The following is a 20,380-nucleotide window of genomic DNA, read 5'->3' as shown; positions in this document are numbered from 1 at the left end:
TGAGTGTGGGGGGGTCCGGGCAGAGGGCTGGGGGTGTAGGAGGTGTAGGACAGAGGGCTGAGTGTGTGGGGGGGTCAGGGCAGAGGGCTGGAGGGTGTGCGGGGATGCAGGGCAGAAGGCTGAGTGTGGAAGGGGTCAGGGCAAAGGGCTGCGGTGCTCGGCTCGTGTGGGTGCTCCCAGCCCCCTGCCCTGAGCAGCTCATGGCAGGGGGCTGGAAGGGATGTGCCTGTTCCACCCCCTGCCCCAAGGCTCCGTCCCTACCTCTCTCTGCCTCCTCTATGGAGCTGCCTGCACGCTGCCACTCTTCCCCTTCCCACTTGCTAGGGCCATCAACTGATTGGTGCAGGAGAGGGGGCGGGGCAGGAAAGCACCACCTTGGAGGAAGAAGCAGGGGAAGGGGAAGCTTGGCTGCCACAGAACCAAGCTTCTGCCTCCTGCCCCCGCAGGGGAGACGGGTGGGCGGGGGTGCTGAGGGGGAGTGGGGGCCAGAACCGCGGCAGGCGGCTGTGTGCCGCTCAAAATCAGCTCGCGTGCCACATTTGGCACGCGTGCCGCAGGTTGCCGACGCCTGAACTAAAACATTATTTATAGTCCAGTGTTTTGCAGTTATTTGGCCCTGATCCTGTAAAATTTATGCACAAAAGAACAGCCATACTGGGTCAGACCAAAGGTCCATCTAGCCCAGTGTCCTGTCTTCCAACAGTCGCCAATGCCAGGTGCCCCAGAGGGAATGAACAGAACAGATAATCATCAAGTGATACATCCCCTGTCACTCATTCCCAGCTTCAGGCAAACAGAGGCTAGGGACACCTTCCATGTCTATCCTACATGAATTTATCTAGTTCTTTTTTGAACTGGTTAATTCTGAGTGGCTGGGTAGTCACATTGACTTTAGTGGAACTGCACAAGTGATTAAGTATATCACTGAATTGGGGCCATATGTGTTCAGTACTTTTAAAAATTATGTATTTTATTGACCTTGTGATCTAGTTCATGAAACATAACTGGTCCCAATCATTGAAGGAAAAGAAAGCTGAAAAGTACTGTAAAGAGAGATTTGCAAGGGTCAAATGAAGCTGTGAAAAGTTATTGAAGTGGTGTGGATAATATTAAAGATTAGACTCTGGTCTTATGCTGATGTATACCTGAAGTAACTCAGTTGACAACAGTGGAGTTACACTTGTGTGAAACTGACATCCAAAATAGTAGAATCAGGCCTATTGTTTTTACCTGTATCTGGAAAAAGAGAAGCAGTTTGTTTTATGTTTTTCAAAATTGCTATTTGTTGATTATCACTTATCTCAACAGAAACAGAATTACACTCAAGGCAAAAAAAATACACTTTTAAAATATCTTGGAACTATCTTTAGTTTTCTTTTCAAATACTGAAGTCTTTTGACTTTCCCTTTCAAAACAACTCTTTAAATTTATGCATCCCATACTGAAGATACTACAACAATATGAAGTCCACTTATGAAACTCTTCCCTACACAAATAAAATTTTGACAAATACATTTCCAAATTGCCGTTGTAATGTGCCTATCCATATCTAATAGATAGGGGATTTAAAGGATGGTGGATTTTGTATAACAGTTTGCTTGCCTACGGAGTTAGTTTATTAATAAATTGAACAGACTTTAAAAAAGCATAGACTAGTTATCGTAGTGTCATTACTAGACTTATCCAAAACTGCTTAGAACTTCGTGTGTAGTACCAGTGTGTCCTTCTCACGGAGGTTTACAACAAATAAAATAGATTGAGCCTGATACTGTAGCCCTTATTTATAGATCAGTCATTAATAATGCAATAAGTACCACTGAGTTCATTGATACTATTCCCATGAGTAAAGGTTGCAAGAATGGGTCCATGGTCTGTATATAACCATGAGCATACCAATTACTGAATTATCCTCAATCTTAAAATCTAAGAGTTTATACTTGGAAGAGGACTTTCTCCTTTTTCTTTTTAATTTGACTGATAAGAGTGATTAGATTAAGTAGGTAAACCATATGCATCAGAATATATTACACAGAAAAAAAGAATGCTCTGCTAAGATATCTTTCTTTTTAGAGCAGTAATTTAATTGTAAATTCAAGAATTGTAGATTGGCCTTTTATTAAGTAAATGGGACTTGTGAAGGGGGGAATTCTGGCAGCTACTAAACCTGGGCGATATTTAATTAGAGAAGTGTCTTGGTAATGAGTTGCAGTCATGTACAAGCACCACAGCTGAAGGCATTTGTGAAAACAGCTTCGTGTATAAAGATTGAGTATTAATACCTACCCATCAATAGAAACTTCAAGATCTGACCCTATCTGGGCCCACCTGCAGTGTGAGATCTCTCTTCTTCTTGTAGTGTCTAATGCACTCATGTAGAGTCGAAAGATGAGTGCTTATCACAGATACTGCAGAAGCAGCTAGACAACATGGGAGCAGTGTGAGGTGAGTTCATTCATGAGCAGACAAGGAACCAAAGTACCAACAGCAGAATACCACTTTATCATCAAGAAAAGAAAATGCTGGAGTACCACTTTGAACACGTGGCACCATTAAATCATTTGTCTTTACCTAAAGCATTGTAATAATCCAGACTGTGACACTTTCAACGGCATTATATAGAAATGAGAAAAGAGGAACTGTGATATAGACAAAATTGTACTAATGGTTCAGCTGGGAACACTCAACTTATTTCATTTGTAATATACATGTGTATTGAATTGAAGATTTTTGTTGAAAATTTTCAGGAATCTTGCCCCTGGATTCTGAAGAGCCTGGTCTCTGTGAAGTTGCTCTAGTTCATGAGCATTATTTGGGTAAGTAGATCATGACACTTGTTAATATTTAAGGTGATTATAGATGTAAAACCCAAAGTAGTCTCTTATAGACAGCCAGTGAATTGTAACCATTGCTCTGTTTATGCATAATACCAGCGCTCAGATGTCTCACCATCTACTCTGCCTTTCATAGAAACCTTGAATATTGTGTACTCATAGACTTTCTTTGAACAATACCAGCAGTGCCATTATGTTCTGACTAAACTACACAAGCTGACTCATCTCTTATTTCACCTAACTTCCCTCATTGCTTCACTTTTCTTTTCCCACTAATTTACCCTACCTACCTCACAGAGATAAACATTTTGAAAAACAACTTCCACTCTTGCTTATTATTGTCTCTTCTCCTAGCATTGACCTCTGATCCTGAATCATCATTGCTTTAGGATCAAAGGAACACATGTAATGTACACTAACAGACCTGAGTAGGGTGAGGAGGCAAATTCCGAAGATCAGAAACCTAGGGAAAACATGGTATTGTTGATTATGCCAACATTTCCTTCTTTGGGTTCTGTTTGTCTTTCCCGGAGGCAGCATTCTCTAGTGGATAGTGACTGGACTGAAAGTCAAAACACTTGGGTTCCATTCCTGGCTCTGCCACAATCTGTCCGTTAGTGAAATGACTTGCTCAAGGTATTTATCTTAAAGAAATTGTATTGTATCCTAACAGTTTCTTTCTGTTCTTCTGAACCCATCCATGGAAAAGCAAACATTAACTGCTCTGGGGGTAGGAGTTCTAGGATAGTGTAAACTTGTTTATACTGACACGAAACCCCCTACTCCACTTTAACTGTGTAAATTATTTTGAGAAAAATATTGTCTCCCTGATCCCTATATATTGGATGTAACCAAGTAGTGTATTATCTAGGTTAGATGATTTCAAGGTTCAATGCCTTCCTGGTTATGATTCCTTATGTCTGTAAAATAAGTCACAGGTTTATGAATATTGAAAATAAAGGTTTATTACTCTAACACTTAAAACTACAGTGTAATGGGGTGCGCTCCCCACTCTGGTGCCTCCTGCTGTCTGTCTTGAGGATTAGCTCTGTTCTCCAGTGCACCCTTCTCTGATGTCGCCTCACCACCATCACTCCTCCTCTAGGACCCACATTTCTCCATGGACCACTGCATCTTCTTCCCCCTTCCGGGGAACCTGCAGTCTGCTATTCAGCCACTTCCCTTAGAGGGTACTGCAGCAAGTTGTCTGGCCACTTCTTCGTGGCCCCAGCATCCTCTTTACCCTTGCCTCAAGGCCTCAGCCTGCAAACTTCAGCAGCCAGCCAGGCGCTGTCTCCCACTTCGCCAGTCCCTGTTAGCAATACTGCTCTGTCCATGGTGCTGGCAGTTCTCTCAGCCCTACAGAGACACAGTCCTTCCATCCTCCCTGGGCTCCCAGCAGAGAACTGCCCTCCTCTGCCCTGCAGCTCCCTTTTTATATGGCCCTGATTGGCTGCCTCCTGCGCAGCCTCCCTAGGGCTCTATTAACCCCTTAGAGCCCCAGTGTGGGGCAGGTCCCCCACCACACACAGGCTAAGCAAAATCAGGAGTTATATAAAAGTGACAAATACGTGCTGGTTAACTATACATACTTACTACAGAAGGAAACCCTTTTAAGATTTCCTGTGTTTTCCTGTATAGTTTACTATGTGCAGTGTCATGAACTGACTCACACAGTGTCTGAGATAATTCTAGAGTTCTCCAGTGCATCAGAGATATTTGGACAACCCAATAATCACTTTTTCCTCAAATAGTATCGTGGGGAGAGCGAAAGCTGTGCAATCTGAGTCTTAAATCTTTTGTTCCTCATATTTAAAAGGCAGTCCAGGTTCTGTCTACACGCTGTCTTTCCACTGCCTCAGGGAGATGAAACTCACTTGCTTGGCATCACATTAGCTATCCTCCAATCCTTTGGTACAGAAGCTGATTTAAATGATAGGTTACAAACTATAGTTAGTAGGTCTGCAGTTTCACATTTGAGTTCTTTCAGAACTCTTGGGTGAATACCATCTGGTCCTAGTCCCTTACTACTATTTAGTTTATCAATTTGTTCCAAATCCTCCTCTAATAACACCTCAATCTGGGATAGTTCCTCAGATTTGTCACCTAAAAAAAGTGGTTCAAGTTTGGGAATCTCCCACACATCCTCAGCCTTGAAGACCGATTCAAAGAATTCATTTAGTTTCTCCACAATGGCCTTACCGTCCTTGAGTGCTCCTTTAGCACCTCAATTGTCTAGTGGCCCCACTGGTTGTTTAGCAGGCTTCCTGCTTCTGATGTACTTTAAAAAAAATTTGCTATTACTTTTTGAGTCTTTGGCTAGCTGTTCTTCAAATCCTTTTTTAGGCTTCCTAATTATATTTTTACACATCATTTGTCAGAGTTTATTTTCCTTCTTACTTCCCTCACTAGGATTTAACTTCCACTTTTTAAAGGATGCTTTTTTGTCTCTCACTGCTTCTCTCCTCCATTACATAAAGCTAATAGTGCAATGCTGTTGCATGTATTGTTGTAATTACGTTGGCCAGTTGGATTCTACCACAGAATGGAGACAGGCATTTGCTTCTTTGCCGCAATCCTTCCCTGGGTTCAAATTAAAATACAAAATTAAAAAATAGGAAAAATCTCTGTACACCTCTATCTTGATGTAACGTGACCCAATATAACATGAATTCGGATATAACGTGGTAAAGCAGTGCTCCGGGGGGGAGAGGGGCTGCACACTTCGGTGGATCAAAGCAAGTTTGATATAACGTGGTTTCACCTATAACGCAGTAAGATTTTTTGGCTCCTGAGGATAGTGTTATATTGAGGTAGAGGAGTACTACCTTTCACACTGAGGAGCCAGAAACAGAAAAAAGTAACAAGTACATTCCCACTCGTGTGTTTTGAGGTTCTATTTCAGCACAAGCTGGAACTTATTTTTTTCCGAACTCATTTTATAATATATGGGTATCAAATGCTTTTGCAGCCTTATATTTTACAGTGTAATGTAATATCATGCAACAAGACGATGAAGAGATAGAGGACAGGATAGCAATGCTTAGGGATTCTACTTTCTACCACTATTCTGCACCAAAATGTCCTCACATGTGTAATAGACTTTTGCCCATTCCTCCCAGATGCTGGGGAACCTGGCAGAGTAACAGAACAGAATCACTTTATAAACTAGAAATTCCAGGTCTAGTGATATTTCTTTCTAATGTAGGTAATTTTAAAAGTTCAGTTGAGAATTTGACATTGAGATAGGAAGGTATCCCAACCCAGTTGGAATAAAGTCTGGCATAGAGAACAAATTAATAAACTGAACAGTAATAAATCACCAGAAACAGATGGTATTCACCCAAGAGTTCTGAAGGAACTCAAATGTGAAATTGAAGAACTACTAACTATAGTTTGTAACCTATCATTTAAATTAGCTTCTGTACCAAATGACTGGAGGATAGCAAATGTGACACCAATTTTTAAAAAGCGTTCCATAAGTGATCCCAGCAATTACAGGCCGGTAAGCTGTCGTGAGATAAGGGGGAAGATTCTCTCATGGATTGGTAACTGGTTAAAAGATAAGGAACAAAGGGTAGGAATAAATGGTCAGTTTTAAGAATTGAGAGAGGTAAATAGTGGTCGTCCCCCCCCCACGGTCTGTACTGGGACCAGTCATATTCAACATATTCATTAATGATCTGGAAAAAGGGGTAAAAAATGTGGCAAAATTTGCAGATGATACAAAACTACTCAAAATAGTTAAGTCCCAAGCAGATTGCGAAGCACTACAAAAGGAAGTCACAAAACTGGGTGACTGGGCAACAAAATGGCAGATGAAATTCAGTATTGATAAATGCAAAGTAATGCACATTGGAAAACATAATCCCAACTACACATTTAAAATGATGGGGTCTAAATTTGCTGTTAACCTTCAAGAAAGAGATCTTGGAGTCATTGTGAATAGTTCTCTGAAAACATCCACTCAGTGTGCAGCAGCAGTCAAAAAAGTGAACAGAATGTTGGAAATAATTTAAAAACGGGATAGATAATAAGATAGAAAATACCATATTGCCTCTGTATAAATCCATGATACGCCCACATCTTGAATAGTGTGTGCTGATATGGTCTCCCCATCTCAAAAAAGATATATTGGAATTGGAAAAAGGTTAGGGGTATGGAAGAGCTTCAGTGTGAGGAGAGATTAATAAGATTGGGACTTTTCAGCTTGGAAAAGAGACGTTTAAGGGGGGATATGATAGAGGTCTATAAAATCATGACGGGTGTGGAGAAAGTAAATAAGGAAGTGTTATTTACTCCTTCTCATAACACAAGAACTAGAGATAACCCAATTAAATTAATAGGCAGCAGGTTTAAAACAAACAAAGTATTTTTTTCACACAATGCACAGTCAACCTGTGGAAATCTTTGTCAGAGGATGTTGTGAAGGCCAAGACCATAACAGGGTTAAAAAAAGAACTAGATAAATTCACGGAGGGTAGGTCCATCAATGGCTTTTAGGCAGGACGGACAGGTATGGTGTCCCTAGCCTCTGTTTGCCAGGAGCTGGGGAATGGGAAACAGGATGGATCATTTGATGTTTACCTGTTCTGTTCATTCCCTCTGGGGTACCTGGCATTGGCCACTGTCGGAAGACAGGATACTTGGCTAGGTAGACCTTTGGTCTGATCCAGTATGGCCATTCTTATGTAGTTGACTTGATTTAGAGGAAATGACTGGTGTTTGTCATTTCTTCCTCTATTTGTATAGAAAATGACTAAGGGTCTAGAGATAAAAACTTGTTAACATTGTTTTTATTGAAATGTCAAGTCTTTACAAAACCTATTGCTTTCTTTCCATCTCTGTTTGTTTGTTCTTTTTTATACAGTTCATAAACCAGAAAAAGTCCCTTGGGTTGAAGCAGCAGGGACCATTCGTGATGGCCTGCGAGCATACACAGCCCTACATTATCTTTCCCATGTTTCTCCTGGAAAAACAGTACTAGTAATGGATGGAGCAAGTGTAGGTAACAATAACATCCTAAAGGCACATCTTTAAAATAATTTAGGAACAGATTATTTCCTACTTGTATATAGTAATTTATAGGGTTGTCAAATGATTAATCACATGATTAAATCGCGCTGTTAAACAATAATAGAATTTGATTTATTTAAATATTTTGGGGTGTTTTTCTACATTTTCAAATATATTGATTTCAATTACAACACAGAATACGAAGTATACAGTGCTCACTTTATTTTTATTTTTTATTATAAATATTTGCACTGTAAAAAACATAAGAAATAATTTTTCAGTTCACCTAATACAAGTACTGTAGTGCAATCTCTTTTTCATGAAGGTTGAACTTACAAATATAGAACCATGTATAAAAAAAAAAACTGCATTCAAAAATAAAACAATGTGAAACTTTGGAGCCTACAAGTCCACTCAGTCCTAGTTCTTGTTTAGCCAGTCACTCAGACAAACAAGTTTGTTTACATTTGCAGGAGATAATGCTGCCTGCTTCTTGTTTACAGTGTCACCTGAAAGTGAGAACAGGCATTCACACAGCATTGTTGTAGCTGTGTCACAAGATATTTATGTGCCAGATATACTAAAGATTCATATGTCCCTTCATGCTTCAACCATCGTTACAGAAGACATGTGCCCATGCTGATGATTGGTTCCGCTCGATAACGATCCAAAGCATCGTGGACTGACACATGTTCATTTTCATCATCTGAGTCAGATGCCACTGGCCGAAGGTTGATTTTCTTTTTTGGTGGTTCTGGTTCTGCAGTTTCCACGTCGGAGTTTAGCTCTTTTAAGACTTCTGAAAACATCCGCCACACCTCGTCCAGCTGAGATTTTGGAAGACACTTCAGATTCTTAAACCTTGGGTCAAGTGTGTAGCAATCTTTAGAAATCTCATATTGGTACCATCCTTGTTTTTTATCAAATCTGCAGTAAATTGTTCTTAAAAGGAACAATGTGCTGGGTCATCATTCGAGACTACTATAACGTGAAATATATGGCAGAATACAGGTAAAACAGAGCAAGAGACATACAATTCTCCCCCAAGGAGTTGTCACAAATGTAGTTAACAGATTATTTTTTAACGAGTGTCATCAGCATGGAAGCACATCATCTGGAATAGTGGCTGAAGCATGAAGGAGAATATGAATGTTTAGCATATGTTGCACGTAAATACGTTGGAGTGCTGGCTACCAAAGTGTACGCCCATTCTCACTTTCAGGTGACATTGTAAACAAGAAGCAGGCAGCATTATCGCCCGTAAATGTAAACAAACTTGTTTCTCTTAGCGATTGGCTGAACAAGAAGTAGGACTGAGTGGACTTGTAGGCTCTAAAGTTTTACATTGTTTTATTTTAATGGCAGTTCTGTAAGAAAAAAAATTCTACATTTGTAAGTTGTAGTTTCACAATAAAGAGATTGCACTATGGTATTGTAGGAGATGAATTGAAAAATACTATTTCTTTTGTTTATCATTTTTATAGTGCAAATATTTGTAACCAAAAATAATAATATAAAGTGAGCACTGTACACTTTTTGTATTCTGTGTTGTAATTGAAATCAATATATTTTAAAATGTAGAAAAACATCCAAAATATTTAATGAATTTCAAACAATAGAATAGTGATTAATAGTGAGATTAAAACTGTGATTAATCACGATTAATTTTTTGAGTTAATTGCATGAGTTAACTGTGATTAATCGACAGCCCTAGTAATTTAATTTTATCAAGGAATTTACCCAGGAACATAGTGTTTGCAATGACAAATTGGACTAATTAAGTCGGGTATCCTCATCCTTTGTCTTTCTGTAGATGATTCACAAGGGTAAGAAGGGGCGCCCCTAAAACATTGGGGCAGTTGTACAATCCTATCCATGTTGTGTGGGAAGCTTTGCTCTGCCTTGACACACTCTTTATATTGATCCTTCAATTGTAGATGGAAGAAGATTTCTTTAGTTTGACCTCTTTCCCCACCACCACTTTTCAATTTCTCTTACATTGTTGTTCAGTTTTCAATACCTGCCCTCTTAGCTGCTGGTGCAGCTGTTAGGTTCACTTGAGCAAAGAACCATCAATGTAAATATAGCTTTGCAACATACACAAGATAAGTGCTTGGAGCTCCTCGCTAGGGAGCATGTCATCCTTCAAGTAGCAACCAAATGCAAAGACTTCCTCTCTTTACAAACATACTCAGAAATTGCAGCTGCATTTACAATACTTTATACAGTGGAGCTGGAATTCAAGCTACAGCTTCTCTGGAAAGAGATTGTTAATCTCCTAGAGCCTGAACCAAAGTCCATTAAAGTCAGTGAAAAGACTTCCATTGACTTCAGTGAGCGCAAGAGCAGACCCCTAGGACCATATTTCATTGAGACATCAAAATATTAAGCCTGTTTCAAGGTGTCCTTCTTTGATCGCTCTAGAGCTACCCTTGTAATAAAACTCTTCTTTGCAAACTACATTTCATTACTGTAAATAAACTGATATATAATTTTTCCCTGCAGCCATTTGGTACAATAGCTATTCAGTTAGCACAGCACAGAGGAGCCAAAGTAATTTCTACAGCATATAGTCTTGAAGACAAGCAGTACTTGGAGAGGCTTAGACCTCCTGTGGGTAAGTTATATTCTTTGACACTACTCTTTGTGGGAACAATCATTTGAAATATATTTTTTCAGTTTGACATTTTTATTTATTTTAATGACTGAAATCTAAAATCCAAACTTAAAAATAAATAGTCTCATATATAGTGTAAAAGTTTAGTCTAATTTCCATTCAAACGCAGTTAACATTTATTTTTAGATGTATTTAACAGGACGTTTCGATCTTCACATCTGTTGTGGTGTTGGCTACTTCCCAATACTTCTTATCTAGCAAAAAGACACTTCTATATAAGTTAATGCCTGGTGTTAGTCAGACTGCTTGGGCAGTCTCTTCGTATAGTAAATAACATTGCTCGAGAGTAGAAAGAAAATGTTACCTGACCATCAGTAGAACAGAATCAGTCTCTGTACCTGAAGTCTTTCTGACATAATCATGAGCCCGAGGTATAGTATTTAGCTGCCTAAAATCAGAATTGAAATGAATTGAATTGAATTCAGAATTGGAACAACTATGGGGAATTAGTTTTAAGTTGTTACAGAAACAAGAGGGAGCTCAGTTTCATGATAATGGTCTAATTTCTTTGTCAGAAAATCAGTGAAGTTCTATAGTTAGGAATCTAATCCTCTGCAAATTTGAGCCAGAGTCATTCCATTGACTTCAGTGGGTTTTGGATTAAGCTTCAAGTGCATATGCATCTATGACCCTTCAGTTCCCAGTTTGTTGTGACATACATTAGGATTTTTTGGAGTAAGGTATTGGGACACTATTCTTGGGAGTCAAAATATTGTTTTTGATAGGGATACAGGGAAAAATAGATCTCATTTGTGTATTTTAGATTTTTTTAAAAAGACAATGTAAGCATAAAATCTTGCCTTTTCCAAAATGTGTAAATTGTGTAAATTTTAGTACAAGTTTCACTTGAAAGGTAGGTATTAATATTTGGTCTGTATACAGGAAGCTGTTTTCACATATGCTTTCAATAATTTGTTGACTAAAGACAATAGCAAAACAGAGGAAGTATGTTAAACTAGTGAATTCTAATGTTAATTTCAGAATTGGGACAGAATATGAACCTAAGTATGAGCGTAATGTATTTCTAGCACAGTACAGATGAGACATAAAAAAGAAATGTGTACTTATGGTAATCAGCTGCAAAGTTCATTTATATATGTTCCCTGTGACAGCTCTCCTGTGTGTTGATGTCATGGTTCCCTCTGAGCCTTCTCAGTATAGTAAATAGCAGGTGTTTGATACTGGACAACTTTCATACTGTGTAATACTAGGTATTGGATAAATGGTGGCTTCAAGTCATGAAAAGTGTTGCTTTACGAACTGCTCATCATTAAGTTCAGTGAAAGCAGGAGGGAAGGACTAAAGACCTGTCTAAGGTACATTGAAACTGTTAGTCAGAACCATATATTGCTTCTAGAGAGCTAATATGATTGTGCTGGTCACAGAAGACTTGGTGAACCTTGTAATAAATATTTGGTTGTTTTTTTTTTAATTTCTATAAAATATGGAGGATCTTTGATTTTGTAAAATGATTTATTACACAGATAAGCCTTGTCTGCACTGGTTGAAAAATTGTTATTGCACCTTGCTGGCAAGAAGTGGGTTTAAACAGGGTTGTGACTAACACATTTGAATTATAGGCTGCAGCACATTGATCTAAAGTGCAAAATTTATAAATATTCATTGAATATAGCACTAAATGTTCTGTATGTGAATGAAGTGGTTCCAAATAACTAGACTGTTACCTCACATTTTAGACAAATAACTAGACTGCCACCTTACAATTGGTTACCAATCACCCGCTTTTTAAAATAGATGTTAAATAATTTTGAAATAGATCTGTTACAGAATTTATACTTGGTATAAAAAGAAACATTCAATTATGCTCTCAGTCATGGCATCATTTTGATTAATGAATGAAAGAAATAGTAGGGTACCCACGATGCATCCCGTGAAACAACTAATGCTCTAGCATAGTAGTTCTCAACCATGGGTACACAGAGGTCTTCTAGCAGGTGTATCAACTCATTTAGATGGTTGCCTAGTTTTACAACAGGCTACATAAAAAGCACTACCTAAGTCAGTACAAACTAAAATTTCATACAGACAATGACTTGCTTATACTGCTCTATATACTATACCCTGAAATATAAGTACAATATTTATATTCATATTGATTTATTTTATAAGTATATGGTAAAAATGAGAAAGTAAACAATTTCTTAGTAACAGTCAGGCTTAAAGGAAGGCCACTCTGCCTCACTACAATTCCTAACTAAGTTTGGTTGTTTTTTTCATTTACTGACTCGTCTAAATGCCTGCTTAACACCTTCTTCTTCTTCTTCTTCTTCTCTCCTTTTTTCTTCCTTAATATCAAAAAGGCATGAGGCAACCTTTAATTGGTAAGTTCACTTTGCAAATTTTAGTTTAATCTCTTATGTTTTGGATATGTACCTCCAATTGTATTTGGAATTATTTCAGTTATGTTAATTTAAAGTGCAAAAACTTTACTGATTCAGCTTATTTAAATAGAAATGTCTATTTTATTCCACAAGCTGGAAAAAAGTTTAAATTGGCTACTTCTGTACCCTCATTGTTCTTGATTTCCAGCAACTGGAATCAGATTTTAGTCTTACTTTCATAACTATATGAAAACAGTTACTTCAGGGGTGGGCAAACTACGGCCCGCAGGCCGGATCTGGCCCACAAGCCATTTTAAGCTGGCCCGCAAGCTCCTGCTGTCTAGCGAGGGCGCTCGGTTCGGGGCCACACTACGCAGCTCCTGGAAGCTGTGGCATGGCCCCACTCCGGCTCCTGTACGTTCCAATGGCCCCTTCTGGTGCTCCAATAAGAGCTGCAGGGATGGTGCCTGCGGATGGGGCAGCGTGCAGAGCTGCCTGGCAATGCCTCCACATAGGGGCTGGAGAAGGGACATGCCAATGCTTCCAGGAGCCACTTGAGGTAAGCACCACTCAGAGCCTGCACTCCAACCCCCTGCCCTAGCCCTGATTCCCCCTCCTGCCCTCTGAACCCCTCAGTCCCAGCCCAGAGCACCCTCCTACACCCCAAACTCCTCATCCCCAGCCCCACTCCAGAGCCTGCACCCCATCACACACCCCAACCCCAATTTTGTGAGCATTCATGGCTCACCATACAATTTATATTCCCAGATATAAATGTATATTTATATTCCCAGATATATATATATATATATATATTCCCAGATATATATATATTCCCAGATATAAATGTATATTCCCAGATGTATGGCTCACCATACAATTTATATTCCCAGATAAATCCCCAATTTATATTCCCTCGGGCCAAAAAGTTTGCCCATCCCTGAGCTACTGGATAGGTGGTGCAACATAAACCTTATCAACACCTTTTTTTTCAATAAAGCTTTGAAAAGAGAGCCAGAAAGCATTCTTTAATGTGATATTGTATAGTAGCACTATACAGGTTAAAATCTATATAAAAAAATGTAATATGTTAATCTTCACTGTATTTCTGTTAGGTAGGTAATTAAGTGTTATCATTATTGCACGGTTATTTTAGATGAGGATATATCTATCACACAGAACTGGAAGGGACCCTGAAAGGTCATGGAGTCCAGCCCCCTGCTTTCACTAGCAGGACCAAGTACTGATTTTGCTCGAGATCCCTAAGTGGCCTACTCAAGGATTGAACTCACAACCCTGGGTTTAGCAGGCCAGTGCTCAAACCACTGAGCTAGTCCTCTCTGCTTCACAATGGAATGCGTTGAAGTGACTTGCTCAAATCCACAAAGCACGTCAGTGACACAACCATGATTAAAAATGATGACTTTCTGATCATTCCTCTAGTCTAGTTGTCCCCATTTTTTTTCCGTCACATCCCCCCTTACCAATAATGGAACCTGTCCTCATCCCTCTCTCCCTCTTCCCCATCGGGAGCCGGGCCGTGGTTGGGGGGCAGGAGCCAAGCTTGCAGGGCCGCAGCTGGGGTTGGGGGCAGGGCTAGAGCCAAGCAGGGAGCAGTGTGAGGCTGAGAGCCACTGCTTCCCCGTCCCCCATGCAGGCTGGCCCAGGCCCAGCCACACCTTCCTGAACATTCCTCTGCGCCCCGCTAGGGAGGTGAGTCCCAGAGTATGGGGACCACTGTTCTAGTCCATATTGCTTCTATAATATAGCTCAGTGGTTCTCAAACTGCAGGTCATGACCCCGTTCTAAGCTAGCCCTGGCAATCCCATTAAACTTGCTAGGGGCTGAAGCCCGAGCCCCACAGCCTGGGGCCAGAACCCGAGGGCTTCAGCGCTGGGCAGCAGGACTCAGATTACAAGCCCCCTGCTTGAGACTAAAGCCTTTGGGCTTCTGCTTTGGCTCCCCTACCCACTCAGGCTTCAGTCCCCTCTCCTGGGGTTGTGTAGTAATTTTTGTTGTCAGAAGGGAATATCGGTACAATGAAGTTTGAGAACTCTTGGTATAGCTAATTACCTTAGAGTCCTATCATCATCTAATTTTGATCACTGATAGATTTTTTTTTTATGCTGTCTTGTCATAAACACCACTATGTATTTCATTTTGAGCTTAAATGCTGTTAAATATCCTTTAGTGGTTTCGTTTCAGTAAATTCAATCACTGGTCTTAAATAATTTGGAGAACAGAAGCTGCTGGACTTCTTTGCTTTGCTGCAGTTTTGTTCATAGCTCATTTTAAAGAATAGAAACTCTATTTGCATGTGTTCTGCTTTGGGTTTAAGTTCTAGATTCTTACTGTAATTGACCAAACTTCCTGTCCTGTCTAGCTCGAGTCATTGATGTCTCAAATGGTAAGACTGATGTGGCAGAAAGCTGTTTGGAGGAAACAGGCGGGCTGGGAGTGGATATTGTCCTCGATGCTGGAGGTTTGTAACTGCTGCAGAATTGCTCTGCTGAGTAGTATTAAATATTTTTATTTTTGACAAATTGCAAAACACTTCAATTAAAAAACACACCTACATAATAGACAACAATTGTGTCTGTTCTCCCACAGTGTGCAAATGCACTTGTGCCTCTGAGCGCCAGACCTCCTTAAATGCATGAGATTACGTCACCCTTTAATGGAAGTATCTGGTACTACAACACAGTCATACAGATTAGTATTAATTGTTAAGTAAACATTTTACTAATTAAATTACTTTTAAATAAAACTCCTTAGACAGTTACGTTGCAAATGACTTATTTCCCATGGACAGTATATGATGCTGAATGACTAAAACTGGGACTTTTTTTATCATTAAAATAAATAAAATTCATCTTCTAACTCCTACCTGATATCTTTTCTTTTAGTTGAAAAGGAATCAGCCTGGAGGAAATTTGTACTACTGCTGTTTTTGCTCTTTAGTGGATAAAGTAAGGACATAAATCTCCAGTGCTGTCAGTTAGCACCTTGCATGAGCATTAAAGCCCAGAGTGAACATGAATAAACTTCCTATGCTGAGACTACTACTTGCTTTATAGTTAACAGGTTTTATTACTATTTAATGGTAATTAAAACATTTGTGGGACTTTCTAGAAAAACTTCCACTGAGTTATTTATTACAAGGAATATATATTAATATAATGTTACTGGTATTGCATCATAGAGGTTCATATATTTCACTAAAAACATTTTCAGCTGTATTTAATCACCACCATGCATCTGTTTTGGTCTGTATTCTACTACACTGATCTGCAAATTGTGTATCTAAAAAACAGTTTTTCACCCCATTAAAAATACATTTAGAGTCAATTTAAGACTGAACTGAAAAAACAAGAATAAGGAAAATGTAAAATGTACAAGTCGTGCTTTTCAGCAAGAAATCTTCATGAGATTCTGTTTCTTATATATGCAAAACATATTTTTCTGATAAAGCAGAAACTGAACATAAAAAGTATTTTGTTAGGCATTGTACATAATTTATATTCCTTTTTTGTTTTGTTTTTTGTTTTTTAAAGTGAGATTATACAGTAAAGAAGATGAGTCAACATTAAAACCGCAACTGCTGCCGCACAAACATGATATCATTACACTTCTTAGTGTTGGAGGACACTGGGTAACCACAGAGAAAAACCTCCAGGTAAGGACAAAATACTGCAATTTATTCTTAACCACAGAGTATTTTAGACCAAATGTCCATAGAACTCTGTCTCTCAGATGAATGGCCTCCCACTGCTAAAATAATATCAATCAGTTTGTGCACGCACATGCACAAGCACACACAAACCTTGATGTTTATTTCCAAATCCACAGGAAGTATTTATCCTATGACAACATTAATAAATGTCTTTATTTCTATCATATAACAAATCACAGTGTCATTTTGTATGAGCGGTGGTGGTGTAGAAAAGAAATTACTATAATAGCATGGATACACCATTATTGAAGGGTTCATTCTGTTTGGTTCAAAGTATTGAACTGATTTGCCAGTTGTACAAGTACCATTTTTTCAAAAAAATTACACTGTTGTAACTATTATGAATCAGTTCATTTCTGATAGATTTGGAAGGGTTTTTTCTCATCTTTTAGGAGTAAATATAAATCCAACCATCCAGTAATCTGATTAGCTCATACCATTTTCATCTGAGAAAACGTAATGATGTTTCCATTAATTTGTTTAAGCTGGACCCTCCAGATAGCCATTGCTTGTTTCTTAAGGGAGCCACAGTCTCTTTTCTGAATGATGAAGTATGGAATTTGTCAAATATGCAACAGGGGAAGTATCTTTATATCCTTTACTGGTTAGCATCTAAAATCACCATTAATCTGCTTGTGAGAGGGGAAAATTATGAGAAAATTACTAGTATATACTCTAATCTGACAAAGCTCCTAAGCATATGCTACATTTTAACCACATGATTAAATGTTTTGCTACTTCAGAAACATACTGTCCATTGTTTGTTTGGAATATCATTTTTATATATATTTCATTATTGCTATGACCAGACTTTTTATGTAGATTCCCTCTAAGTGTATACAGTATCTCCTCGCTTAATATTGTAGTTATATTCTTGAAAAATGCGACTTTAAGCGAAATGATGTTAAGTGAATCCAGTTTCCCCATAAGAATTAATGTAAATGGTTGGGTTAGGTTCCACGGAAATTTTTTTCACCAGACAAAAAACATTATATACATATACAGCATAAGTTTTAAACGAGTTCTAATCAGAGGATTGTCTGGGGACCTGCTAATGAGCTTCCTGAGCTTCTCCTAAAGGAACTGTGTTGATATCAGGTGAGATATTTCCCAAGGAATGCCTTTCTGCTAAATGATGAACTAGCACTCGGCTGAGCCCTCAAGGGTTAACACGTTATTGTTAATGTAGCCTCACACTCTACAAGGCAGCACCGAGGGAGGCAGGAGGGAGGAGACACAACAGACGCACAGCAGTGACTGCAAACGCTTCCCTATGGAAACTGAACGTGATGATGAACCCACTTGGTGTGCACCACTCCCTCCTCTGGACAGCACATGCACAGCTGCAGAGGTGCCAACTTTCCAAAGTCCTGGGGGTGCTTAACCCCCAGCTCTGCCCTATGCCTGCCCCCACCCCACCTCTCCCCCGAGCATGTTGGATCCTCACTCCTCACCACTCCCTCCTCCCCCCAGAGCTTCCTGAATGCCGCGAAACAGCTGATTGCTGCAGACAGGAGGCACAGGGAGGGAGGGGAGATTTGCTGATTTACGGGGCCCGCCAGTGGGCAGGAGGTGCTGGGGGTGGTGGTGGAGGGGAGCTGATGGGGGCGCTGCCAGCCCAGCCTGGTTTGAAGCCCCAACCCACCAACAGGCAGCAGTTAAACAGGGTTATAAACCAGGGGTAGGTAACCTATGGCACGTGTGCCAAAGGCAGCACACAAGCTGATTTTCAGTGGCACTCACACTGCCCGGGTCCTGGCTACCGGTCCGGGGGGCTCTGCATTTTAATTTAATTTTAAATGAAGCTTCTTAAACATTTTAAAAACCTTATTTACTTTACATACAACTATAGTTTAGTTCTATATTATAGACTTATAGAAAGAGACCTTCTAAAAACATTTAAATGTATTACTGGCACGTGAAACCTTAGATTAGAGTGAATAAATGAAGACTCGGCACAGCACTTCTGAAAGGTTGCCGACTCCTGTTATAAACAAACATTGCACAACTTTAAACGAGTATGTTCTGTAATAGATCAGTGACGTTAACAACAAAACAACACTAACCGGGATGACATTAAGTGAGGAGTTACTGTACTTTGGGAAAAACAGAACAGAAAACTAAAACAAATATTTTGAAGAAAGTAAAATATTAGGGCCCAGATCATCAACCACTGTAAATCAGCTTAACTCCATAGAAGGCAATGTAGTTGTGTTGAATTATACCAGCTGAGGATCTGGCACCTTAAATCAGATCTTGTCTATGCTTTTAAATTATAGGGATTACTTGTTCTCCATTCTTCTAGGCATTAATTTTATCATCTTCAAACCTTAACTTTTGTATTGTAATGACTAAACTGAAATATATAATAACTCATTGCTCTAATTTTGTCTTCATGAGGACTGTACTTTAAGAAATTGTACCCTATTTACAAATTCTATGTACCTACATTCTATTGAGCCGCGTCTGTCTGTGTGTGTCTGTGCACATGCGCACGCTGCTGGAGAGTTGAGTGGCTCTTTTTATAAAAAAACAATATCTGTACCTTTTTGTTGCAAATTTAATGATGGTTTTAAGGTTCCTTCCAGATGACGAGATCTGCTGAATCATTTTTGCAGTTCAGCAGAACAGGAATGTAAGGATTAAGTCTCTGCATTCTAAAAGGGAGTTAACTACATTGAGGCTCTTAGAACAAAGGAAGTGCCCCTCCCCCAACTAAATTGCACAATAGTTTAACCAAAGTTAAGCACTCCAAAGGGCTTGTCTATGTGAACATTGATGTATGGGTGGGGAAACAAGTAATTATGAAATCGTTTTTAAAAAGTTATTTGTTGACATTCCACTTCAGCGCAACTCTATTAATTTTCCTGATTTAAAAATGACTAATAATTCTGAGAAATACATTTTGTGTTCTTAGCTCTTAAACTAACTAAACAAACAGGATTTATTTTGTAAGCTGTTATGTTGTCCTATAATCAAGGAGCATACTTTATTTACTACAAGTTGTTCAAACAGAAAAACAGCATTACCTTGAATTGTTATATTGAAACATTGAACATATGTATGTGATCTGTGCACTGTGAACATTGCAGAAAAAAAACATCAGAAGAGATCCCATGGAGATCAGGTTGAAATGGCTTACATTTTGAATACTAAATTGATTACTCTTAAAACTGAATGAATCCAAGTTACATTTTCTGGTGACTGACAAATTAAGACTATGACTATGACTATGACTATGCTAGCACTTTTGTCAGTAAAACTTTTGTCAATCAGGAGTATGGAAAAAACGACATCCCCGACTGACAAAGTTTCACTGACAAATGCACCGGTGTGGACAGCGCTATGTCGGCGGGAGACACTCTCCCACTGACATAGCTGGTGCCACTCATTGGGGATGATTTAATTATGCCAGCAGGATAGCTCTCTCCCGTCGGCATAGAGCGGCTACATGGGAGACCCTACAAGGGCATAGCTGAAGCTGTGCCACTGTAAGGTCTGTAAAGTAGACATGGTCTTAGTAAAACCCTCTTTTTCCCATTGATATTAGTGTTGCTGATTAGTTCAAATAAAATAGATTTTTTGAAAATGCACAGCATTTATACACTGTGCATGTCCTTGAGAGTTTAGTAAATCCGTATGTTCTGCTTCACATGTTCTTCTGCTCCCAGGCTTATCTTGATTTTTACCTCAGACAACTAGCTATCCATCATTCATATAGATTACTCATACCAAAATCTATCATAATTATTCTCCAAAGAGTGGGAACCACCATGCTCTG

The 20,380-nt window shown here is 39.2% G+C and overlaps 1 protein-coding gene across 2 annotated transcripts in view; it reads left to right on the top strand.

Moving 5' to 3' along the window:
• Positions 1 to 20,380, top strand: part of CRYZL1 (crystallin zeta like 1) — a 32,428-nt gene that overhangs the window by 10,045 nt on the left and 2,003 nt on the right. For both annotated transcript variants that reach the window (XM_075073559.1, XM_075073554.1), the window contains exons 7-13: positions 2,745 to 2,813; positions 7,702 to 7,835; positions 10,353 to 10,464; positions 12,846 to 12,866; positions 15,250 to 15,348; positions 16,421 to 16,542; positions 17,085 to 17,190. In XM_075073559.1, the coding sequence (XP_074929660.1) occupies positions 2,745 to 2,813; positions 7,702 to 7,835; positions 10,353 to 10,464; positions 12,846 to 12,866; positions 15,250 to 15,348; positions 16,421 to 16,542; positions 17,085 to 17,190 (663 nt within the window). The remainder of the gene's footprint in view (positions 1 to 2,744; positions 2,814 to 7,701; positions 7,836 to 10,352; positions 10,465 to 12,845; positions 12,867 to 15,249; positions 15,349 to 16,420; positions 16,543 to 17,084; positions 17,191 to 20,380) is intronic.

The sequence above is a fragment of the Chelonoidis abingdonii genome, chromosome 1 (assembly GCF_003597395.2).
Source record: "Chelonoidis abingdonii isolate Lonesome George chromosome 1, CheloAbing_2.0, whole genome shotgun sequence".
Lineage (NCBI taxonomy): Eukaryota > Metazoa > Chordata > Testudines > Testudinidae > Chelonoidis > Chelonoidis abingdonii.
Note: the sequence above shows the minus strand (reverse complement) of the source record. Positions and strands in the feature narration are given on the sequence as shown.